General features: G+C 46.0%; 1 protein-coding gene across 1 annotated transcript in view; it reads right to left on the reverse strand.

Moving 5' to 3' along the window:
* LOC145416647 (putative neural-cadherin 2) overlaps positions 1–26,666 on the reverse strand; it is a 139,226-nt gene that overhangs the window by 70,220 nt on the left and 42,340 nt on the right. The window contains 2 exon segments of the mRNA XM_080285582.1: positions 21,046–21,134; positions 21,749–21,893. Coding sequence (XP_080141708.1) covers positions 21,046–21,134; positions 21,749–21,893 — 234 coding nt within the window.

The raw sequence follows: 26,666 nt of genomic DNA on the forward strand, positions 1-26,666 counted from the left end.
TAGGTAAGCGTGCCATGATGACAGAGTCTCCCGGTTTGCAGGGGTTGGAGGTGATCGTGTCTGGCTTTAAATCTTGTTGTTGTTGAAGGTGGTGGAGGTGCCTCTTGAGGTGGTGTAGTGGGTCGGTGGTGGTGCATGGGGGAGGGGGTTGGAGGTGGTGGTGCGTGGGGGAGGGGGTTGGAGGTGTTGGCAGAGGGGCAGAAGGAGCGGGGCTTCCCCGAAGACTCGCTCGTGGGGGGTGATTCCATCATCCCTAGGGCATGTGTTCAGACCCCACTGAACAATTTTCACATGGGTTGGCCAGTCATCATCGCCTGTTTGTATAGTCCGGGTCCGTACCTGGTTATGGAGAGAACGATGACTTCTCTTGAAGACACTATTTCCCTGGGGCCAGTATGGGGAAGAGTGTGATATTTGGTAGCTGAATAGATTGGCCAGTTCCTCCCAGACTTTGCCTGTGAATTTTGGGGCGTTATCAGAATGTAGGGCCTGGGGGATCCCAAAATAAGGAAAGACGTGGCGGACCAATGCATCCACTACTGTCACTGCATTATGTTCTTTTGCGGGGCAGGCGATGAGGAATTTGGAGTATACATCAATGCATGTAATGATGTATTTGTAGCCTGCCTTGGGTGTTAAGGGCCTGACTACATCAACCAACAGTAATTGCCATGGCTTGTGTGCAGTGATTTTTCCCACCGGTCCAGCTGGGCATGGTGTCTTTACCCAAGGAGCAGGCTTGGCACGTTTGGATGATGTTTTTGGCAATGGTGGAGGGGTTTGGTGTCCAATTAATGTCATTGATGACTTGTATTAACTTCTTTGTGCTGAGGTGGATGCCGTTGTCTGCGTGGAGGTGAAGCATGGCATCATGAACAGTGTTGGGATCTAGGACAATGTGGCCGTCTTGGTTAAACAGGTGTTCGCCGTGTTGGTGTAATTTGGCAAAGGTTTGTGGTGGTATCCAGGGAGGGCATTGCTTGGCCTGCCACATTTGGATGAGGTCTGTGTTGGTGCGGACTGAGTTGACGGGTAGGTGGGAGAGGGCATCAGCGTTTGTGTGCAGCTTCCCGGGTCGGTATGATATTTCAAAATCAAATTCCTCCAGCGCTTCTCTCCATCGAATCAGTTGAGCGCTGGTGATGTTGGATTGTCGCAACCATTGGAGAGATTGATGGTCAGTAATGATGACTACATGGGTGCCCGAAATATAGGATCGGAAGTAATCCATAGCCCAAACAATGTCCAGGCACTCACGTTTAGTGGCAGCATAATTTCTCTCAGCCTGGTTGAGAGTGTGGCTGGCACAGGTGATGATGTGCTCTCGTCCGTCCTGCACCTAGGCGAGTACTGCACCGATGGCAATAATGGAAACGTTGGTGTATAGATGGAAGGGTAGGTTGTAGTCAGGGAAAGTGACAATCAGGGCTGAGACGAGTTTGTTTTTGAGGGTGTTAAAGGCTGCAATTCTCCAGACGAAAGGCTCACCTTTCCTTGTGAGATCGTGTAAGGGTTTGGCAATGTCGTTGAAGCCTTTGATGAAACGCTGGTAGTAAGAGGTAAGTCTGAGGAAGGCGCCGTTTCATGGACGTCCTTAGGTAGAGGGAGGTTGGCGATGGCGCGCAATTTGTCAGGATCGGGAGAGATGCCCTTGGCTCTGATCACATGTCCCAGGAAGGAGATGGATCTTTCTGTTAGGACGCACTTTGAAGGTTTGAGTTTAAGTCCGGCCTGACGTATTCTTATAAAAACCTGTTTGAGGCGGTGGAGATGGTCAGCCCAGGTTTGGTTGAACACGATGACATCGTCTAGATACACCAGGCAGATCTCCCAGGTCAGGCCGCTCAGGACTGACTCCATGAGGCGGGAGAATGTGGCTGGGGCATTGCAAAGTCTGAACGGGAGGTCATTAAACTCATGATGTTTGCCGTTGCTGGTGAAGATGGCTGTTTTTTGTTTGTCCTCTGGGTGGACGGGGACTTGCCAGTACCCCGACTGCAGGTCGAGTATGGAAAACCGGGAAGAGCCATGACGTGAGTCGAGGGAATCGTCTATACTGGGTAGGGGAGTGGTGTCCTTGGTGGTGACATCATTGAGTTTACGGTAGTCAACACAGAACCACATGGTGCCATCCTTTCTTCTAACGAGTACGACAGGGGGAGACAAGGGGCTGGTGGAGTGGGAAATAATGCTGGCATTGAGCATGTCCTGGACCTGCCGGTCTTCCTCTGCCCGCTGCTTAGGGTTCTTGCGTCGTGAGGGTTGGTGGATGGGTGGTCCCGTGGTGTGGATTTCGTGGTTGAGGTAGGTGGTGTGCCCGATGTCTGCCGGGCGAGATGGAAAAAGGTCTTGGAAGTCCAGGTGGAGTTGTTGGAGGCTGTTTGCTTGGTGGGTGGAGAGGTGGTCAGATTGAGTAGGTAGCGTGGTGGGGGAGCGGGAGGGTGTCTCACAAGGCTTGGCCTCTTCCATGTCGCCTACTATAAACCCTCGAGGGAGGGTAAGTGGCATGGTGGCGAGATTGGCGATTCGCACTGCTTGGACATGGGGGGGAAGGAATGTGGGAGAGGGTAAACATGATGAAAGGTACCCGGATGGTAAGCTGGGTGAAAATAGTACGGAGGTATCGCTGGGCCTGTTTAATTGTAACCAAGCCTCATGGTGTGGGGGAATGTTAACGGCGGAAGCAATGGTGGCAGGAAAAGTTGGAGGGGGAGATGAGGTAGGAGAGGAAGAAGAAGAAGAATGGGGGTGAGGAGGTATAGTGGTGGGTGATGGGAGGGGTGGGGATGGAGGTGAGATGCAAGTGCAGAGTGGTTGAGGGTGGTGAGGAATGGGGGTGTGGGGGGTGTGTGCACATGCTGCGTGGGTGGTTAAAGGGGGGGGCTGGACAAAAGTGAAGGCAACACTTGTGGCAGTCGATGCTTGCGTGAAGCTTTTGTAGGAAGTTCAGCCCTAGGAAGCCGTCATATGCATGGCAGGTGGAATCGAAGACGATGAAGGGGTGTCTTGCGGTGACTTGTTGGTGGATTTCAGTCTGCAGGCCCCGGGTTTCCCCACAGGTAGGTAGGGGGCCGTCCCCTGCATCTACAAGGTTGGATGAGGTGGAGAGAAGAGGGCCAAAGGCAGAGCTGTGGTGGGAGTAAAAATGTGAGTAGAGGCAGGATCTGGCTGCTCCCGTGTCAACCAATAGTCTAGCCTTGACCCCATTCAGCCTCATTTTGTCATAGACTGGGGGTCTGTATTTATGTGAAGTGGCCCCCGCCACCATGGGCAGGTGTGGGGGCGGACCCAAAAATCCATCTGTTGTACGGTGCCTCCCTCTTTGGGCTCCACTTCCCCTGGGTCTGTATAAGTTAGGGGTGGAGCATCGTCTTATGGTGCGTCGTCTTCCAAGGATGACACCTTCCGACACCCTTGTGGGGCCATCCTGTGTCGAATGGCTTTCAGTTGCTCACGAATGTCATGCAGAGGGCAGCTGCGACTGCAGGCAGTGAATTCCCATGGGTTAATGGATATCAAGTTGGAGTTTTCTCTGGGGTTAGGTCGTTTCTTTGGAGGGTGAGTCCCGGGTATGGCAGGAGATGGCTCCGTAGTGGGTTGTGGTGGAGGCGTCCATTGCTTTTGGGGTGCCATCTAGGTTGTGGGAAACTTACTGACAGCATGTATAGGTTGGGGTGTGGGGCAGGCGGCGAGGAGGCGTCGTACAAGCTGCAGGTCTTGGTCCATGTCTGCCGATGGGTCATAAATTGTAAAGAGTTCCCTGACTGTGCTCGGGAGGATCCTCAGCAGGGTATTGAACATATGTTGGTCCCAAGTGGCTGTGCTGGCTTCAGGATAGGCGGCGGTGACGAGTCACCGTGCCTGGATGAACGTGTTATCGAGGCTACCATCATATGTGAGGGTGTCAAGTTGTGAGAGAGTGACAACTCTGCCCAAGGAAGGCGTAACTGCCTGTTTCACGATATGTGTGAATTGGTCCCATTTTATGTCGGGAACGATTTTTGTGGCTATAGTTGCCACACTTTTGCCCAGGTTAGGTAGTGTGACTGCAATTTTCTCCCTGTCGTTATCAAACCCTATGTCTAATAAGGGTTTAACCATATCCAAGTATACATCGATGTCGTATTGTTCAGGGTTGAACATTGGCAATTGAATGTGTGGTTTGGCTGCCATTGTGTAAGATTTCCCTACTTGTTCCTCCGTGTTCTAATCGGATCCAGAACCACCACTTGCCACCAGTGTTATGCTGGATGTTTTTAGACCGACTTCTTGCTCTAAAGACACCAGCGGCTGAGCGGGGTCCTCCTTCTAGACCGGAAGTAGAACACTTACAAAGGAACAGGGCATAAAAACTCGGCAGTATACCTTAACACATTTATTGTCTCAGTTCAGTTCCCTTTCAGTGTACTGTACATTCAGAGATACACTGAATATGGATGGGGTAAAGTGACAGGGTGACCAATGCTAGCATAACGTATCACATGGGCATGGTATTGATGCCTGAGTCAGTGTACAATTTCCTTTCAATACACATATATAACATATCACATGGGCATGGTATTGATGCCTGAGTCAGTGAACAATCTCCTTTCAATACACATATCAAGATACACTGAACACGAATAGGGTAAAGTGACAAGTTAATTAATACTAGCATAACATATCACATGGGCACGGTATTTATGCCTAAGTCAATGCACGAGAGAATATCACATAGCCATGGCGACACTGTTCACACACTCTATCTCTTGGACTGCACTTGGTAGGTTAGTCTCTTGGCCACACACTAGTACATTACCCTAGTTCCGGAGAGCTTAGGCATAAACACAGTACTTTGAATAAACTGGAGTAGAGACCTTTGTGTATTGTTTCTGTCTCACTGTTTGTATCAATTATAGTCACTTTCACTGTTTAAGTCTTTAGCACGACTCTGGGAGTTGGAGGCGTCATCACTGGGCTACTGAGGCCTGGGTTTAACAGAGGTGACGCCCGGGATTGGGAGGGGGCCCTTCTGGGAAGCCCTATTGTAGAAGGCCCAGGACAGCTCTCGGGGGCATTGCAGTCCGGGCACATGTGTGGTCTGGGGTGCAGGGAGGCCCTTTCCTTTGTGGGCCTCAACATGGTAAGGGTCCCTCGGGACTGGGGCCAAACAGCATCAGGAGTCGGGCCTGCCGCTTCTTACTCCTGGCAGAGGGCTGACAGGGAGTGGGTCTGGAGCGGTCCCGCCTTGGGGTCCGCGGGCTGGCCCTGGAAGGCCTGGAGCTGCGGTCGCCTCTAGGTTGGGGCGCCGTCAGGGGTTGACTGCAGCACCTCTCCCGCGGGGCATCCATCAGGATCCGGCGTCATCCAGGGGCAGACGATAGGACATGAACCCTGCCTTCAGCAACAGGACCTCGCCACCACTCCTAAAACGGCAGAACCTCCGGGGAACCACACCTGAAGGGAGAGAGAGAAGGGCATCCCACGCAGCTGAGGAGTAGTGAGCAGGCCGTGCAAGGGACCTTCCCCTCCGGGAGAACCCTCGAGACTGTGGATGAAGGACATACAGTGGCCGTCCCTTCCCCGATGCGTACAGTGGCCGTCGTCATGGTTCCACAGCCCCTTGGGGTAGCAGCAGAAGGAGGTACAGTGGCCGTTCCTTCCCCAGTACGTACAGTGGCCGTTACCACGGTGCTGCTCCTGAAAGAGGAAGAGGCAGATGAGGGATGTACAGTGGCCATTCCCTCCCTGGCACATACAGTGGCCGTTGCCACAGGTCTGCCTGCCCAATGGGAAGTAGCTGAGGGACGTACAGTGGCCGTTCCCTCCCCAGTACGTACAGTGGCCATTACTGTGGTGCTACTCCCGTAGGAGGAGGAGGAAGTGGATGAGGAATGTACAGTGGCCGTTCCCTCCCCAACGCGTACAGTTGCCATGGTGGCTGTTCCGCTCCTTCTGCCTTTGCCTGTCGGTGTGTGCTCAATAGCTATCACACCGAGGTGGATTCCAGATGTGGCTACAGCAGAAGGACGTACAGTGGCCGTTCCTTCCCCAACACATACTGTGGCTGTCGTCGTGGGGCTGCAGGGGGAAACAGGTGAGGGACGTACAGTAGCCGTTCCCTCCCTGATACGTACAGTGGCCATTACCGCGGTGCTGCCTGGGACTGTATCTGGAGCAGTCCCACCCTGATTCTGCCGAGGGCTGGTCCGACCAAGAAGTAGTGTCGCATTCCTGCAACGTCGCAGTTGGGTAGGTTGAGGGGAGGAGGGACACAAGGTCGGGGCGCCCCGGCGCCCGTCTTGCTCTGGGCCAGTCCCGCACTCACCTGGCCTGACGTGGTGTCCTCCTGGGATGGGAGTAGGGCTGCGGCTCCGTAGCGGGGTTGGGGGTTCAGCCGCAGAGGCGCGCACATTATACACCTGGTCGTGGTGTAGTGGTATGCTGCCTGGCTCTCACCTGAGAGTCCCGGGTTTGATTCCCGGCATATTGGTAATTTATCAGATGATTTTTGGGGGAGGCATGGCTCAATCGGTAGAGAGGCGGCCTGCAGTTCTAGTGGACCCTGGTTCAAATCCCGGCTGGGGCAGGGAACAGTTTAAGGATCTGAATTTCATTGAATCAGGCTTTACAGATCTACCAGAAGTCCCGCCGACATGTTGTAAAAATACCCCCGCTAATACCAATACACCAGTCCTGTATGAGACAGCCTTAGCATGTATTCAATATGGACAGTGGGTGTTAGCGCTGAAGTGGTGACATGTAGAGGGGTATGGTATGTAGGAGGATTGCTGGGCCTTGATAGCAGGCTGTGGAGCCTATGTCCAGAGTCGGACACATAAAAAAAAAAAAAAATGTAATTCCCCCAAGTCCTTAATAACTGTTCCCAGAGACAGTATTCATTTCCCCAACATATTTACAAGTAAACAGAGCACCTCTCTCCGCAACCGAATTCGAAGCCTTCCCGGCGAATTTTACCCTCAAACCACGATCGGAGTATTTTTTACGGCCAATCGAATGTTGCAGCGTTACTTTCAATTTAAGGATCGGGTACTAACGATCTTCAGTCGTCTGTTGTGTACAGATATAAGTGCAACAGCATTATTATGTTGTATTATGGATGGACAAAAGGTACCTTTGGAGCAGAATTTTTTAACACTTCGATAAGTCTGGAAGAAGAGGATGCCCTTACATCAAACCCTCGCTCTCCTCATTCACACACTCACGACCACCCTGTCTTGTACCTCGTTCCTTGTTGTCGCCAGCAGCACGTCAGACATGGAACCAATATTAACAGAACCACTGCCTTCTTATCGAGACAACCCAAACATAGGAAATTATGAAATATAACTGCTGTGTTTCTAAAGGCACTGTACTCTACATAACCTCTGTTTTTATTGTCTAGATATCCCTTATTTTTATAATATATGCACCATACTCCTACAAAAGACATTTTTTTCCCTTTATTTTATGGACTACGATTCAGTCTTTATCTTTACTGGCTATTTCTGTTTATCGTTCGCACTTTAATATCCCCCCCCCCAAGGGGCTTGGGGACGGGTATTTTTTCGTTTATTTGTGTAATGCTAGGTGTTTTAGGGGCCGGCTTCCCGTCTTGTAAACGCCTAGTGCGTTGCGTTGCTCTCTTTCTAGACTGGAGCTTAGACAAATAGGAGAGAGGTAGGACACAAAAACTCAAGGCAACAACCTTACACGTGTATTACTAAGTTGGACAGGGGAACGAGTAGATGTCACTGATACAGATACACTGGACAATTATAACTCTTACGTCTAGATATGGGTTATCAGTATCGCGCAGGATACTGCTCGGATCAAAATGAATAGCACTTGGGGCAGAGGTTTATGTATTATTAGTTATAGGAAGTCGGGGTTTCATATATTCGTGGAGTCGCTGATATTGTTTCCTGTTGGTAAGTGTTTCTCTGGCACTGGGGTCTGGATACGGTTTTAGTATTAGGAGGTATTATCTGGTGGTAGCGTATTCACTATAATTGACCCGTCTCTCACTGGGTGGCCGTGTTCGCGGTTGCAACTGTCACTGTTACTCACTCCACCACTTTGGTATTATCACTGACTTCCGTTAGATAGTTAGCTCACTGCTCTGCCTCTATGTTACTGGGTCACGGACACTGTACTGTCACTGTCACTCCTTTCGGATCTGGGCGTCGTGGCGGTCAGGTAAAAGGGCGGCGGAGGTGTCACAGCCTTACTACTGACGGGGCTGGGTTCCGCCGGGGGCCTCTACATCCAGGGCCCACGGGATCATGCACAGGGGCGTCCTCTCTTATCCAGAGCTGTGGGTGGCGAAGGGCCCTGCACTCTCGGGGCCAGGGGCGGGAGTACGGCTTTCAGGGCTGGGGCTGAATAACTGCCTGAACTTTTCACTCAGGCGCCTGACGGAGGACAAAGATCTCCGATGTCGGGGTGCGGGGAGTTCCCGCCCGGGAGTCCTGGGGGCGGTCTGGGGTTCCCGAGGGCTGCGGTCCCTGGTGCTTAGCGGTGCCGTCAGGAAGGGGCTGCGGCATTGGCCTGTGTCAGGGTCCGTCAGGAAGGGGCTGCGGCACTGGCCTGTGTCGGGGTCCGTCAGGTGGGTCTTCTCCAGAGCCGGTTGCAGGGAGCAGAGGCCGGGGGAAATCACAGGGCCTCTCCAGTACTCTTCTAGGCTCGGGACTCCCTCTGTGTCATGGATTGGAGAACAGGCATCAGTTCTCGATGAAGGAGCGGCTACAGGCCGTCTCCTGCCGTAGGGCCTGGCTACTGGCCATGGCCTTCTAGGGGTGCGGCTACTGGCTGTCGCCAAGGTGTGGCTACTGGCCGTGGCCTGGGGGTGAAAGCAGCTACCAGCGGACCCAAGAACACATTCGGAGTGGCTACAGGCCGTCTCTTGATGAAGGTGGGAGCAGCTACAGGCCATCTCCTGAATTCCCTCAGAGCGGCTACAGGCCGTCTCCTTAAGGAGGGTTGAGCAGCTACAGGCCATCTCAAGATGGGCACAAGCTACAGGCCGTCTCCTGATGAAGGCAGGAGTGGCTACAGGCCATCTCCTGATCCCCCTCAGAGCGGCTACAGGCCATCTCCTTCAAGAGGGTTGAGCGGCTACAGGCCGTCTCGAGAAGGGCACCTTCAGAGCAGCTACAGGCCATCTCCTGATGAAGGCAGGAGCGGCTACAGGCCATCTCCTGATTCCCCTCAGAGCAGCTATGGGCCGTCTCCTTCAGGAGGGTTGAGCGGATACGGGCCATCTCCTTCAAGAAGGGCACCTTCAGAGCGGCTATAGGCCGTCTCCTGACGAAGGCAGGAGCGGCTACAGGCCGTCTCCTGATGAAGGCGGGAGCGGCTACAGGCCGTCTCAAGAAAGACACATTCAGAGCTGCTACAGGCCGTCTCCTGACGAAGGCGGGAGCAGCTGCAGGCTGTCTCCTGATTCCCCTCAGAGCGGCTACAGGCCGTCTCCTTCAGGAAGGTTGAGCGGCTACAGGCCATCTCAAGAAAGGCTCCTTCAGAGCGGCTACAGGCCGTCTCAGGGGTGCTGGCAGGAGCTGGAGGAATAGCTCCACCCCAAAGCTGGTTGGGGGAGGCTCACTCGGAAGGTAGTTTGGTATTCATGCTATGGTGGCAGTGGGCGAGCTCTGGGTCATAGGGGTGCGCGGCCCAGGCGGACTTGTGCCGCTGTCGCTCTGAGTCCCGGTGCGCTGTCGTTGCTCCTCTTTGGGCTCCTTGTGGGGGTGTCGGGGCACCCCCTGTGGCACGAAACTGCATTTTAATTTGTTTGTTTGTTTCTCTGTCTGATAACAACTTTATGCAAAAACTACTGGTGCGATTTCAGCTAAAACTAAGTGGATGACAGGCTATGACCTTCTGATCACCTGACTAAATTCTGGGCCAAATTGGGCTAAGGCCCTGGCTGTAAACCAAAAAATGTAAAAAAAAAATCGTTTAAGCCATAGCTCCTTTCAATTTCGTCATATCGACATGAAACCAAAACCTAAAAGTGCATCTTTCAAATCTGCATCCTATAACATCCCTCATTATATCAGAGGGGTCACCCTCCCACTTAGCAGTAGAGGGGTCAATGTCAGGTGAGTTGGGCATAAAAATTCGAATGGGCATAAGATCGTCAGTTTTCATCCGATTTACTCCAAGTTTGATATGCGACATCTCTGACTAGATCTCCTGTTCTGTTTAGACGTCAGCACTAAAATGACTGTTGGGGACGGGTTTGCTGTGCCTTGGCACAGCTTGTTCTCGTTTGTATTATGCACTTATTCACACTTAGAAGTTGTGGATGATCCTGTTTATTTTAAATATGACCTATTTTACCTTGGTGTAGGCAGTACCTGTAGCGCCATTCGAACAGGGCGGTAATTCCAAGTTGGACGGATAGCTGATGACAGGGAGAGATGGGGCTCCCATTTCATCAGCCCTCAGGACTAGCTTCTGACTATCCTCCTCTGTTGATCTTTTGCAGTGTTTCAGTAACAGACAGTAGATCAGCATATCCTCCTATACAAATTCCTCTGTCAACACCAAACTACATGCATATTACACACCACACTTCCTATCTCAAAATCAGCAAAAATAGCATTTCAGCACCCAGCCTCGGAGTCTCAGGGGCGAGGGAGGGGATTCATAAAAGACCCCACCATCTGCCTCTTTTTTGGTGACGACCCAGTGAGATGCATGGAACCACGGCCTAACTCACTCCTTGTTCATTTTTGCAACATTCGTGGTCTTTCCTTTAATTTTCTCTCTATTGAGCACCACCTCTTTTCCTCTTAACCTCACCTTCTCTTTGTTACTGAGACTCAGCTGTCTGAGGCTACTTAAAGCAAACCCTTCTCTGTTTCCTCCTACATTCTCTATTCTCTGGCTTTGGCTATCCCGTCATTCTCTGACTAAAGATATATGTGCTGTGTACTTATCCCCTAATTCTACTGGCTACGAAAAATTCTTTGACGCTTTTACTTCAAAGATGGATTTCATCCTATCAACTTCTCCATTCATTGAAAACTCCATTCTAGGTGATTTCAATGTTCACTACCACCTTTGGCTTTCCTCTCCTTTCACTGATCCACCTTGCAAATAAGCCTACATCTTTTCGATCCATAATGACCTAGAGCAGCATGTACAGAACCGTTCTCGTATCCCTGACTGTCTTGGAGAGAATTCCAACAGACTTGACCTTATCCTTACAATCAATCCTTTTGTTTATGCTGTTAGCTTTTTTTCTCTATTGGGCTCCTCTGATCACAACCTTTGTCACCTTGACCTGTCCTGTTACTCCAGTAAGGCCTGTGGACCCATCCAAGAAAGCGACAGCTGTGGCACTTTGGAGCTGCTGATTGGGAGGCCCTGAGGTAGTACTTCTTTGATTTTCCATGGAATAACAATTGCTTCCATGACCGAGAGCCATCTGAGTGTGCCTCATGCATTACAGAGGTTACTGTCTCAGGCATGCAAGAAAAAATTCGTTTCTTTTACCTTGCAACTAATGCAAAAAAAAAAAAATGAGTTTAATCACACTTCTGCTAATGTTGTCCACAAAATGAAGGTGGCCTAAATAAGGTACCAGAACCAACACACCGCTGATTCTTAACTCATTTATGTCTGGCCGGAACCGTGCTAGGTCTGTTTTTCACACTGCTAAGAATAATTTCATTCATACCAAATGCACTGAACTCTCCAACTCAAATATTTCCCGCTCCTATAGGGAACTTGACAGAAACTTGTCTAACAACTTTCGTTAATCATCCTTCCTTTCTCTTTTCAATTCTGATAGCTCTATAGCTGTTTCTGCTATTGAAAAAGCAGAATGCTTTGCTCATACTTTCTCCTCAAATTCCATCTTAGCCAGTTCCAGAGCTGTTCCTTCATCACTCCCCCCCTCCCTGACTTCCCCATGACTGACGTCAAAATTTCTTCAATTGATGAACTTTCTGCCCTTACTGGCTTCAGTACTAACAAGGTATATAGGCCTGATGGGGTCCATCCTGTTGTCCTCACGAACTGTGTTTCTGAGCTTACACCTGCCTAGGTAAACTCTTCCATCTTTGTCTGTAAACTTGTATCTTTCCTTCTTGTTGGAAGTTTGAGCTCATTCAGCCTGTCCCAAAGAAGGGTGACTATTCCTACCCCTCTAACTATCGCCTAACTGCTTTAACATCCTATATTTCTAAAATTTTTGAATTTATTCTTAAAACAAAAGCACCTTTCTAATCACAACTTTCTTTTCGATTGCCAGTATGGGTTCCATCAGGGATGCTCCACTGGTGATATTCTCAGCTTCCTTTCAGACTCCTGGTCATCCTCTTTTCGGTACTCTGGCGAAAGCTTTGCCATTGAACATGACATCTCAAAGGCTTTCAGTCGAGTCTGGCATAAATCTTTAACTTCCAAACTGCCCTCTATGGTTTCTATTCTTTTGTCTGTGCCTTCATCTCTAGGTTCCTTTCTGGACGTTCTATATCTGCTGCTGTAGATGGCCCTCCTTCTTCTCCTGAAGCTATCAATAGTTTTCCTCAGGGCTCTGTCATCTTCTTTCTATTCATCAATGACCATCTAAGTTGTACATTTAACCCCTTCCACTCATATGCTAATGACTCCATCCTTCACCTTTCCGTTCACTTTTGCAGCAGTTTCTTCAAGAAATAAGAGAATGAAAAGTGTGAATAATAATATAAAAGTACCGAGTTCTCCTGCTAACAGATCATGTTAGAGATTACATTGTCCATGCTCAGTAATTAGTTTACCTTTAATGAGAGTTGTTTTAAGTCTGATATGTGAACTAAAATTTTGAATAAGTGTGGGCAGTTTTGAGCCCCGAAGTAACAATAATGTAATATAAATACACCGACTTATCCAAGCAGGTGATCACTTGGAGGCAGCTAGACTTTGTGTGTTGAAATTAGTATGATTGTATCACATTTTATGCACAATGGTTCTACCTGTCACTCTTTTTAGAGGTAGTACAAGTATACTGTGGTGCATTAGCTAGTCAAGAATTCCGGTAAGGTCTGCTTAATTTTAGGCGGTGTTTTTCCGTTGTTTGGGGTTTGTTCAGCAGATCTACCCGTGCAGGCAAACATGGGTCCCTTGGAATGCTTTCCTCCTGCCTCTGCAGCGACTTATCACTGGCGGGAGAGCTGTACGGTGCTGCACCAGTGCCAGTGCCTACAGCAACCTGTGCCGGAGATATCAGTGCTGACATGCTAGCTGTCCGTTTGTGTCCTGGTGCCTCCCTGCTGGTGGCGAGTCACTCGTGTTGGCGCTGGAGAGCAAGTGTTAGGTCGCGTCCACACGTGCCCTCGAGCATATGTTGACCACACAGCTGGCAACATGTTTAGGTACATGTATGCGGCAGTAGCTGGACAGGTTTATGCCAAAATGTTTCAGTGCAGCTTCAAACACTGGCAGCAGAGGTGATGGGATAAGTGTGTCCATACCAGGCAACTGAGACTTCATGATGTTGCCAACAAGATCTAGACGCTGCTGTTTCCAGCACGTTTGCAGCTTGTTCGTTTTTGTGTTGTTTACATGTTGCCCCAACTGTTCCAGCACACGTGTGGACGCGCCCTAAGTCGCTGCTCCTTCATCTGATGACGTATCGTCCATGTACGGGTAAACCATTCTGACTGCTACCGTATTTCTCATCTGAACAAAATCATGTGGTGCCAGCCTGAACCTAATAACCAGGTGATTCGCTACAATAAAGATGAGTACAGAGACACTAAGAGCCTAGAACTCTGAGTACTAGAAGTTTTGTCTGTTTAATGTTAACTAAAATGTAACTCCGAGGTCACCTGTGACATAAAATGGTCTGTAAAGATACTCTTTTACATTCTGACTCAAAAGATTTCTCTCATCTGAAAAAAGTTATCTAGTGCATGCCTGTATTTAATATCAAAGTGCATTTGTTGTACCAATCAAGATAATTTTAACTCTGGCTCTCAGTCCTTCACAAATATAAATGATCCGCTTCATAATAATCATTCTCACTCTGCCTATAACCTTCAGTCTTGAAAAGCATTGTGTCTAGATACCTTGAATATGAACATATCTTGATTTTACCTGTCATTTGTCCAGTATTCTCTGGAAAAGGCAATATTTTAACAAGCTTCATGCTTCTGCATCTTTCCCTTGCATTAAGGAAAAGCAATTTTCTCAACTTAGAAAAATCAGCCTATCTTTGATGGTGAAGGAGTTAATCAAGGCCTTATCTAACCCCTAAATTCGACACGTCTCTCCTAAACTGACTAAAAGCCTCTGTAAGTAGCAAGATAATACACGAACTACGCCACTGCAGCAAAACTGTTATGCGAGGTTCATTTGCCGGCAAATATTATCCGACCTCCGGCAACTTGCTGCAAGTCTTATCAGCCATGAAACTTGTGGTAACGGGCAGGATTTGAGGGCTCTCAAGATGTAGTCAGCAGTGGTGGGTCATCATCATCATCATTGTCATCATCATCATCATCATCATAGCAATGCAATACTCATCATCGTCATTATCATCATCATCATTAATGGCAGAATTACTGGCATTATTTTTCATCTCCATAATCATTCTCAGTATCATCATCATCATCATCATCATCATCATCATCACAACAGGAGTCACAACAAATACGGTACAAATGTTCGACCCCCACTCCACAGCAGGCGAATGTATGAAGCCCGAGTACAAAAATGGATAGTATAATTAACCTTTTCAAAATCTATGTAACGCTCCCAGTTGCTACGACAACTCTTTCTTTGAGATCCCCTGCGGAAATCCTGAACACTGTCCACTCTCAGGAAGCTGTGAATTGGGTAAAGCACAAAAGCAGGACACTATCATGGAGTACAACGCAAATTGGGATGCAGCCGAATACCATTGTTGTCATCCAATTTGTCTAGTCAGTCTATTTCCAGGCAACTTCATCCCGGAAGGAGTTGTCATAAAAAAATCGCCTAATGTTGCCCTTTCCTCTGTAATGCACTGCTCTCCTTCTAACTCAAACCATTCCAATTCACATACCTCTTCAGCCAGCCCTTCATCTTATCTCAGTTTCCTTGTTCCCCTTCTCCCCTAAACATCACTGAGAGTCTCATAGTGAATCTCTCACTCATCATTCACCCCACTTGGATAAACTGTCCCAGGGTACGTTTCCTTGCTAGCTGAGGGAAAGTCTAATAGTCAGGAGGCACCTTGTCATTTTACACAATCTAGTAACGCGCGATTTTTTTTTTTTTCAGTCCAGAGAAATACTACAGCTATATAGAGAATGCTGTTGTTGTTGCTCTAGGACTATGTGATCGTTCACTTGGTGGGCTGCATCCTGGCGTTACCTTTCTTCCTGCAGTCCACCATTTCTTTTGGGAGATGGGGAGGGAGTTATGTTATAAGGCATTTGTATAACCGTTATTATCTGTGCTGCCACGTAAAATCGCCCCTCAGCACTTTATTCAGGGATAAGACCGGAACATATTTTTGTTATCTTTGCATATGTGGCGGCGGGGGAGGGGAGGGGATACAATCTGGCAGCACTATGGGGTGCAACTACCACTCTGCGGCCAGGTTGTGTTAGGAAGAATTCGGGCACCTTATTCCCTGCGTGTCGTAAAAGGCGACTAAAAGAGGCGGGGTGAGAGGACTAGGGACACCGTCATCTGTTTTTTTTAAGTTCCTACAATGAGACAGGGAACAGAAAGGGATGGGGGACTGAGTTATCTCTGTACCCTGAAGATTGGGTCTATGAATGTGCGTGGATGTAATACTATTGGGGCTAAAATGGAGGAGATTGGGAGAATGTTTGTGAGAAGAAAGTTGGATGTGTTAGCTTTGAGTGAAACAAAGATGAAAAGGAAAGGTGTGTCTAAGTTTGGAAGTGTGAATGGAAGGATGTCAGGTGTTGATAGAGGAAGGGCAAGAGAAGGTGTGGCCTTGTTAGTGAGCCCGGAAGTGGAGCAGTGTGTGATTGAATGGAAGGAGGTGTCATCGAGACTGATGTGGGTGAAAGCGAAATTTGAACGTGAGTTGTGGGTGTTTGCGAGTGCATGTGGGCCTGGTAGCGAAAGGGATGCAGAAAAGAGGGAGTCGTTCTGGAATGATGTTGATGAGTGTCTGCAGAGTTTTGGAGCGAATGTGAATATGGTAATTATGGGAGACCTGAATGCTAGGGTGGGAAATATAGCAGTTGAAGGCGAAGTTGGTATGTATGATGTGCCTGGAAAAAATGAAAATGGGGAACGAATGATAAGGATGTGCGTTGAGCGAGAGATGATGACTGGAAATACCTTCTTTGACAAGAAAGATATTTTAAAGTATACATGGGTGAGACAAGAGTGTGGAAGGGTTGATGATAGAGCATTGATGGACTAAGTGGTTGTGTCCAGGAATGTAATAGGAAGATTGTTGAATGTGAGTGTTTTGACAGGGGAGGGTGGAGGTATGTCTGACCACTACCTGCTGGAAGGAAGTTGAGAGTAGGTAAGAGATGGGTGAGAGCTAGGAGAGTTAGGGGTGGCAGGAAGGTTTTGAAAGTGAGTGAGTTGGATAAATGAGAGAAACTTATAGAGTATCTGGAGAAATTAAATGATGAATGGAACGCAGTGAAAGATCAGGAAAATGGCATTGTGGAGGAGGACTGGCAGTTGTTTAAGAGTGCTGTGGTGGGGCACGCGGAAGAGGTGTGTGGTGTGAGATGAGGGGGTGGTGGTGTAAGACAGGGAAGTGAATGGCGGTTTGAGGAAGTACGTATGGCTGTGGCTGAGAAGAGACGTGCATATGAAGTGTGGCTGCAGAGGAAGGATGAGGTGTCATATGACAGGTATAAGGAAAAGAGGAATAGAGCAAAAAGGACTGTGCATGATGCTAAATTGGCAGCAGATGAGAGGTGGGGTAGGCGGATGACTCAGAATTTTAAAAAGAATAAGAAAATGTTTTGGAAGGAGGTGAAAAGGGTGCAAAAGGGAAAGTCTGGGAAGGAAGAGCGAGTAAAAGCAGAGGATGGAAGGATGTTAACTGAGATGGATGCAGTAAGGAAAAGATGAACAGAGTGTTTTGAAAGATTGTTAAATGTTGAGGAGGAAAGAGAGGCTGAGATTGTGGCAGATGGAAGGGTGCAAGAAACAAATGTGTTGGGAGAGTTGAATGAGTCTTTGATCACGATGGAGGAAGTGCAGGAGGCAGTAAAGGAGATGAAAACAGGGAAAGCTGCAGGTATAGATGCGTGTGCTGTGGAATGCCTGAAGGGTGGTGGAGCAACTATTGTTGAATGGTTAGTAAGATTGTTGAATGTGCGTTTTGTGAGAGGTATGACGCCAGTTGACTGGGCAAGTGCTTGTGTGATTCCTTTGTACAAAGTTAAGGGTGATAAGTATGAATGTACTAGCTTTAGAGGTATAAATCTGTTGAGTATTGTAGGTAAGGTGTATGGCAGAGTATTAATTAAGAGAGATAGAGAGGGTACAGAAAGAGTGATTGATGATGAGCAATGTGGCTTTACGAGAGGGAGGGGATGCGTGGATCAGGTGTTTGTTGTGAGACAAGTGCGTGAAAAGTATTCAGCGAAAGGTAAGGATGTGTTTTGGGAGTTCATGGATTTAGACAAAGCGTAGAATTGATAGGGAGGCTTTGTGTACTGTTTTAAGATTGTATGGACTTGATGGTAGGTTACTAAAAGGAATGAAAAGTTTTTATGTAAAGAGTAGAGCGTGTGTAAGAGTGGGAAATACATTGAGTGATTGGTTTCCCGTGAGAGTGGGGCTGCGGCGGGATGTGTGTTGTTGCCTTGGTTGTTTAATATTTATATGGATGGTGTTGTACGGGAGGTGAATGCAGAGATGTTAGGTGGAAGTTTCGGTCTGGTGAATGCTGACGGTAGAGAGTGGAATCTGAAGCAGCTGCTGTTTGTGGATGATACAGCACTAGTGGCTGATTCAGAGAAGAGACTGAGACGGTAGAGGAAGTTGGACGGGTGTGTGCAAGGAGGAAATTGAGAGTAAATGAGAATAAAAGTAAAGTGATGAAGCGTACGAGGTTGACAGATGGTAGGAGGATGAATATAGTTTTGAATAGTGAGTTGCTTGAGAAAGTAGAGTGTTTTAAATATTTAGGGTCACATGTTGCTGTGGATGGAAGAAAAGATGCAGAAGTGAAGTTTAGAATGAATGAAGTAGAAAAGGTGATGGGGGGAATGAAAAAAGTGTTTAGTTGTCGTCCGCTTAGAATGGATGTAAAGAGAAGGTTGTATGAGGGTGTTGTGGTACCGACTGCAATATATGGGGCTGAAACATGGAATATGGCTGTAGGAGAAAGGAAAAGTGTGAATGTAATGGAGATGAGGTGTCTGAGGAGTATGTGTGGAGTGACGCGTATGAATCGAGTGAGAACTGGAGCTGTGCGATAGATGGCTGATTGAGTTGAGCAGAGGATGTTGTGATGGTTTGGACATATGGAGAGAATGGATGATGAGTGATTGGTGAAAAAGATAACTGGATCAGATGTGAGAGGTGTAAGGCTGTGAGGAAGACCACGAATAGGATGGATGGACAATGTGATGAGAGCGTTGGATCCGAGAGGGATTTCTTTTGAGCAAGGAAGAGTGGCTGCACATCATAGGAATGAAGAGAAATTGTGAATTAATAAATGGTGATGCGGCCCTGAGGAGATATTCTCCCGCATTTGGTCTGATCAGCTGATCAGGTCAGGGGAGGGTATGGGGATGGGTCCATTACGATGTGGCAGGGGTAAACCAGCTGTGATGTTGGGTCCTGCTGCGGATGTCGCTGATTGCACGGTGCAGTTGACCCTCGTGCAGTGTGGTGCGGTGAGGATCTGTCCCTTCTCCTCTTGGGGGTTAGATGTGAATGAATGTGTGTGTGTGGATGGGTAAATCGGGAGTGTGTCGTCCTGTCTCGGCTACCTCCCTTTCTTTGGGGGAAGCAGTCTAGGTATATACATACATACATACATACAGTTTCTATTTACCCTGGCAGTGACAAAAGAATTTAGAAGAGGGCTACCTTAAAAGCTTTTACATGCTAATATTTAGTTTTGATTACTGAAAGTATTCCGGAAACTAGACAGAAAATCGAGAGATTACGGGGTGAGATGGAAGCGAAATGACTGAGTTAATATTGGTAAACAAGGGCTATGGCTAGTAGGCGTCAATATAGTGGAACATGGTGCATGGCCTTCTGTAGTGTGTAAAAGAGAGTAATTCTGTTTTGCGCACAACTTGTAATAAGTGGGTTCACAACAAACGTTATGGCACAAAAGGCAGGCTGCAGGATATAAGTCGTTTTCACAGTGTTATATGTACGGGCGTTCGGGCTATTGACGATAGAACGGAAAGTGTTGCTTAGGATGACAACCACTTTAGACTTTGTGGAAGGCTTCTGGTACCTGGGAGATACGTTGAGTCCACGAAAAGGAGAAGAGAGGCTAGTTCCATTACCTGAATGAGAACTGGGTGGATGAATTTTAGAAAACTGTTGCCTCTCTTGCCTATAAGTTGTCCCATTGTGTAAAGGGCACTCCCTACAAAACGTGTATGAAAAGTGATACACCGAGCGGCAGTGACCCTTAGACAGTGAAAGAATGGGCTACATGCAGACTGGCATGCAATGAAAGACGAATGTAGAGATGGAGGAGTAGGGTAACACTTGATGACTGAAATGAGAATAGTATGCTTTCGAGATATTTAGTGTAGGGGACAATACATAAATGATGCGAACCGGTAAATTAAGTTGGTTTGGACACATCTGAGAAAAAGGGGGATGGTTACTGGCTGTGGAGGGTGACAATTATGAATGTGAGGGAAAAATGACCAAAGGCAGACTCAGAACGTGGCACTTCTGTTCAGAGGAGTGACACTTCAGAGGAGTTATAAAAATACTGTATCAAAGGAGTGACACTTTTAAAGCGATAAAAAATATTTTAAATGGGTGACAAATCAAACGTTCCAAAGGAATGACATTACAAAAGTAAAAATTTTCAGACTTAAAACAGCATGAAGTCTCTATTAAAATTGTAAAAATTCATAAAAATTCATATATCTTGATGTTATAATTTGAAGTGACGAAAGAGACAAATTCTTAGACTTTTTTTTTTTTTTCAGAGGGGTGACTTTTAAAACCTTTATTATTTATATTTTTAAAATTCATGTCCTCCATCGCTGACTTTGTCTCCCAACGTAAAGTCATCAACACTGCTTGAAATGAGATGTAGATTATGCTTAATCGCCCAGAGTTATTAATCGAGAGGGACGGTTCCGTGTCTTCTGAAAACAGATGCAAGCCTCTCTTCCCACTGGACTGGTCTTTCTTATTTTTTTTATTTATTTTTATTTTTTGACTGATACGAGTGCAGTTAGTTTGAGCGAGCACATATGTTTCGGAAATATGTCATGGAAATATCAGCTCATCTGAAACACAAATGCTTTAGAAGCATGCAACGGTAACATAATTTACGTAACATGCACAAAGGTGCATAACTAACGTGCATTTTACATGACATATCCGTGTCATTCTTTTGAAACTCCTCTTTGATTTGATTTGTCACTCCTTCGATACTGCAATTTTCGTGTCGCTCCTCTGAATCTCACTTTTAATTCGTCACTCCTTTGTCACCCGTTTTACACTAACGAGATGGGTGCCCGAGAAGGGAAGCGGCTCATGACAGTGACATATGGAGAGCTTCCATCACGTGAAAAGGCCAACACTTGCTAGTCTTTAAATGTAACGTAATTCAAAGCCAGATTGTTATGCTTAGCCCTCATATGTCCTACAATATAACGCTCCGAAGGAGAAAGCTGAAAGTATTACAGGCAATCTATGTTTTAAGTCTGGGATGTCTTAAAAAGCACAACTTCTTCCACATAATTTTCTTTGTAAATTGCAGAAGCTGCTTAGTCCCTCATAGGTAGCACTGAAACTTGGATTAACAGTCTTCCGGCGATATACTGTGAACGTAGTATCAAAAGCAGCATAAAGGCAACGATTAATAAGGACTCACTTTAATAAATGGAGAGAATATTGTTAACAAACTCCTCCAACACTAACCTTTTAGACCCCCACCATCAGAAGCTACGACTTGTATGGCGTAGAAAGGCGACCTCTCACGGTCCAAGCAGCACAAAACCGTACTGATCCTGGAGAAGAAAGAAGAGGTGAGGATTGTCGGGTTATATCATCATCATCATCACCATCATTACCATCATCATCTACCTCCTCCTAATTATCATTATCATCATCTCCCTATCGTCGTCGTCATCATCATCGTCATCAGCATGATAATTATCATCACTATAATTCTTATTATCATCAGCATAAATAATCTTCTCTCCTCTTTCTCGTCACCATCATAGTCATCATCATCATCATCATCATCGTCGCAGTCGTCGTCGTCTTTCTCATCATCGTAAAGAAAACGTTTCATGACTGGGTACTACTGCGAATGATCAGCTGCCAAATATATTCAGACCGATCGTCGGATACATGGTTAATTAGATACACAGAAAATTAAATCATAATTATGCAAACACATGAATAGATATAGTAAGCTACCGGCATTACAATAAAGCTGTCTGTGGATTTATGGAGAAATGAATGGATACAGTAATGATACAAGTACAAACAAGCAGACAAACCAACAGGCATGTAGACAGACAGATATATGGATAAGTAAACAGACGGACAGCTAAACGGACAGATGAATGGATGGATGGAATGATGGATGGGATGGACAGATAAATGCTACTATTACCTTCCAGATCGTGTATCAATGGTAAATATAGGTTGTCCAGTATACTCATCAATGACATTTTTCTCCACGGCATAAGATAGGACTGCATTGTTACCCTCTTGTGGGTCATCGTAGTCTGTCGCTGCTACTACAGCCACCTCCGCACCTGAAAAGTTTGACTTATTCAATGTATGTCCATATTTCACTCATACTACCATTACAGGATTTTATTCGAGTTAAGACACCCATTTGAGTCACTTCATCAGGCCCATCTATCTATCTGATTATCAATCTTATATCTATATTTATGTTTACGAGTACATGGATATTAATCAATGACATTTACAACCATATTTATAGACATACATATATAAGTAACCCACACTTTAATTTCCGAAGCAGTTTTACATACGTTATTATCAGCGCCGTGCTCAGACTAATATAAATCGTACAAAGCTAACCTATCTCTCATCGAGTTCCTAAGGTTCCCACAAATCTAGAAACCTGAATGTAGGTGACTTATTTCAGACATTTAGGGCAAAATGAACCAGTCACTTCCTGAGTGACATCATATGAACAATAAACAAAAAGCCATTCTTCGTATGTGAACCTCAGTGGGTGATACCCAGTTGTGGTGCCTTAACCCACTAAGCACTGAGGCACCCATTTGGTTAAGTGGTTAGCACCCAAAGCAGTAAATCATATTCTGTGCTGCAAGAAATCAGAGATGCAGTACGTGAAGTGACTGGATGGCTGACTCTCACACCTACTTCATTACATAAACGATTACCTTCCCTGAAAGTACGTATACATACATATATATATATATATATTAACCGATGACAATGAATATATATATATATCTGTATCTATATCCATCTGTCTATCTATCATCTATCTATCTATCTATCTTTCTATCTATGTATGTATGTATCTATCTATATTTTTATCTATCTATCTATATATCTATATATCTATCTTTTCTGTCTATCTATCTATCTATTTTTTTTACCCGGCTAGCCCCTCAACTGTCGAATAATACCAGTAATCTGAACTAATCATTCTCTTAACTTGAATGAAAATTGTTAAATAAATATGCAGACAGATAAATAAATAGAAATAGGCCAGTAATCTGATTACATTCACTTTAATTTTTTATTCAACTAATTACTGTCCTCATGCATCACATCAATCATCAGAGCTTATGATTTCCCTAATGTGGACGAAAAAAAAAAAATAACGTCACTTTTCCTTAGTACATTTATTTTTGCTGTAAGGGTACATTAATACCGTATTGGAGTAGCCACCATGTAATTTAAATGGGAAGGGGGAGAGTGACGGCATGGCATCGTTGCAGTGGAAATTGATATTTAATTCTCGGGGCTGAGGCTATTAGTTAAAGCAAAGGAAATCGATGATTAGGCACGAAATATCTTTGTCATAATGTGTTAACCGATGAATAAAATAAATTAGTGGTTACAATAATTGGTCCTCGTATTGTATAGGTGAATAGACATTTACAGGAGGTTAAGGCATTACTATGCTAATTAGGATAGCTCTTACCTGTTAACAATTAAGGCGTCTTTCCAAATGTAAATAAAATCGTCCCGCGGTATCAAGAATGCAACAAAGCAAACGAAACTGATGATTTAGCACACACGATTAAAGGTACTATAAGCGAACATCCAAATAGGAGGATGCCCTACAAAGAAGTTCGAGTACGGTGGGTTGAAGCAATAAAAGCTAATCTGGAAGCATTTCCCCGCTTGAGAGGCCCTGTGTGTGAGTGGTAAATGCAAACCTCTTAGATAAAACAGCCATAAACTAGAAGCCCACAAAATGATAGTTCTATGTGGTGTTTAAATCCAAGAACTGACTACTTTGTTGGTTAATGGTCCCCTTTAGCTACCACAAAATAAAATGCTATTGTGTCTGGCGCCATAGACAAGTGTATTGTAAATAAAATGTATATCATTTGAATAAAATGAAATTAAATAATTATTATAATGTTGAAAATAAGAATCCATTCCATAAATTCACGAGATAACACCAGTGGGAGTGAAACTTCCTTGTAAAAAATGGGAAAAGGTCCAATAACACTAATATTGTAACTGGCAGTACTTCTTATATAAACCAAAAGTAAGCTCGTCAACCTCTGTTTATGTTGTTAATTTTATGAATCAGTAAACTGTACTTTCATATCAGTAAATGGTTAAATTAATAAGGTGGTAATTCAGACGGCTCGGATCTGCCGCCATTTCTACTCCTCAGCATTATCTTTCTGGGTAGAAAGGATCAAACTGTAGACGCCCCACCCACATGGTCCCACAATGAATGTTTGCGAGTCGCACGTCGTCATATAGAGACCGACTTCATTAAGCACCATGTCATGCTATAGGACTAAGTCATAGGCCAGCTCATGCTGCCCTGCCCTTATTGTCAGTTGCATTCTCTTGCTTGTTTTTTTTGTTTTTTTGGTCTTCCATTCTCGTTTAATTGCGGTAGGCACTTCTACCCTTCAGAATTAACCGATTCCGACCAAACTTGGACACAATGGCCAGCCTATGCCCTAGTTGTGTCCGCAAGTTTTTTTTTTTTTTATGCGAGGAAGAAGGAACCAAAGGCCATGAGCCCGCAGTAACAGTTCCCTCCAAGAGAAAAACAAAATACAATAGAGAGCCAAATTCAAGATCCGATCATTTTGAGATGCCTGGACACACTACGTTTGAAAGACTGGAGATCATAGGCAGCAGGAAATACAGACAGAGGGAGACAGTTCCAGAGCTGACCTGTTGCATAAATGAAAGACTGGGAGTAACGGTTAACTCTTGCATTAGAGAGTTGGACAGAAAAGGGATGAGAGTTTGCTACCAGACGGGTGCTACGCGCCCGTCGTAGAGGTGGAGGAATGCAAGCAGACAGTTCAGAGGAGCAGTGACCATTAAAGTAGCGATAGAAAAGAGATAAAGATGCAACAGTGCGGCGAAGAGACAGAGGTTGAAGGGAGTCAGTAAGAGGAGGAGAGTTAATGAGACGAAAAGCCTTTGACTCCACCCTATTGAGAAGAGCTGTATGTGGGGAGCCTCCCCACACATGAGAGTTGTACTCCACACAGGGGCGGATAAAACCCCTGTATAGAGTCAACAATTGTGCAGGGGTAAAGAAAGAGCGGAGTCGGCTTAGCACACCCAATCTCTTGGAAGCAGATTTTACAAGAGATGTAATATGATCTTTCCAAGATAAGTCCCGAGTAAATGAAACCCCAAGCATGTTCAAGGATGATGCAGGTTTAAGCTGAATATTATTAAATATTAGTGGGTATACCTGTGGAAGATTTTGTTGGGTTGATAGGTGTAAGAACTGAGTCTTAGATGCATTAAAGACAACCATATTATTTTTACCCCAGTCAGAGATATGAGCCAGGTCAGACATTAGGTGTGCCATAGCCTCATCCCTTGTTTCTTGAAGTAACTGTTGAGATGGGCGTTGCGGGAACCGAATGGAAAGGTGAAGGGTGGAGTCATCAGCGTATGAGTGGATAGGGTTAGATGTACAGCTTAGAAGATCATTGATGAATAAAAGGAAGAGAGTTGGTGATAGGACAGAGCCCTGAGGAACACCTCTGTTGATAGATCTAGGAGAAGAACGATGGCCGTCTACAACAGCGGCTATAGAACGACCAGAAAGGAAGCTAGCGATGAAGGCACAGATAGAAGGATAGAAACCGTAGGAGGGCAGTTTGGAAATTAAAGATTTATGCCAGACTCGATCGAAAGCCTTTGAGATGTCAAGTGCAATGGCAAAGCTTTCGCCAAAGTCCCGAAAGGAGGATGACCAGGAGTCTGAAAGGTAGGTTAGAAGATCGCCAGTGGAGCGTCCCTGACGGAACCCATACTGACGATCGGAAAGAAGGTTGTGATAGGAAAGATGCCTTAAAATTTTTCTATTAAGAACTAACTCGAAAACTTTTGAAATACAGGACGTTAAAGCAATTGGACGATAGTTGGAGGGTTGGGAGTGGTCACCCTTCTTTGGGACTGGCTGAATGAGAGCAAACTTCCAGCAAGAAGGAAAGGTACAAGTTGACAGACAAAGGCGAAAGAGTTTGCCTAGGCAGGGTGTAAGCACAGAAGTACAGTTCTTGAGAACAACAGGAGGGACCCCATCAGGCCCATATGCCTTGTTAGTACTGAGGCCAGTGATGGCAGAAAATACATCAACTGAAGTAATTTTAATGTCAGCCATGAGGAAGTCAGAGGGGGGAAGTGATGGAGGAACAGCACCTGAATCGTCTAAGGTGGAATTGGAGGAGAAAGTCTGTGCGAAGAGATCTACTTTATCAGTAGAAGAAATAGCTACAGAGCCATCAGAGTAGAAAAGAGGAGGGAAGGATGATGAGGTAAAGTTGTTAGAAAGGTTTTTGGCAAGGTGCCAGAAGGAGCGGGAAGAATTCGAGTTGGAGAGTTGAGAGCATTTAGTACAGATGAAATTATTTTTAGCAGTGCGAAGAACAGACTTAGCATGATTCCGGGCAGAAACATATAAAAGATGTGATTCAGGGGTGGGTTGGCTCCAGTACTTTTTATAGGTCCTCTCCATGTTGCGGACAGCATTAGAACAAACGTGATTAAACCAAGGCTTTCTTGCATTAGTCAGAGGATATGAGAAAGGAATGTATGCTTCCATGCCCGAGATAATAACCTCCATAATCCGCAAGGCACACTCAGATGGCTCCCGGCCATGGAAGCAATAATCATTTCAGGGAAAATCAAAGAAGTACTGCCTGAGGGCCTCCCAATCTGCAGCTCCAAAGTGCCACAGACGACGTTTCTTTGGAGGGTCCACAGGCCGTACCGGAGCAATAGGACAGGTTAAGGTGATAAGGTTGTGATCGGAGGAGCCCAACGGAGAGAAATGATTAGCAGTGTAAGCAGAAGGA

The sequence above is a fragment of the Coenobita brevimanus genome, chromosome 107 (genome assembly GCF_032717465.1).
Source record: "Coenobita brevimanus isolate Jiangsu-jjx chromosome 107, ASM3271746v2, whole genome shotgun sequence".
Lineage (NCBI taxonomy): Eukaryota > Metazoa > Arthropoda > Malacostraca > Decapoda > Coenobitidae > Coenobita > Coenobita brevimanus.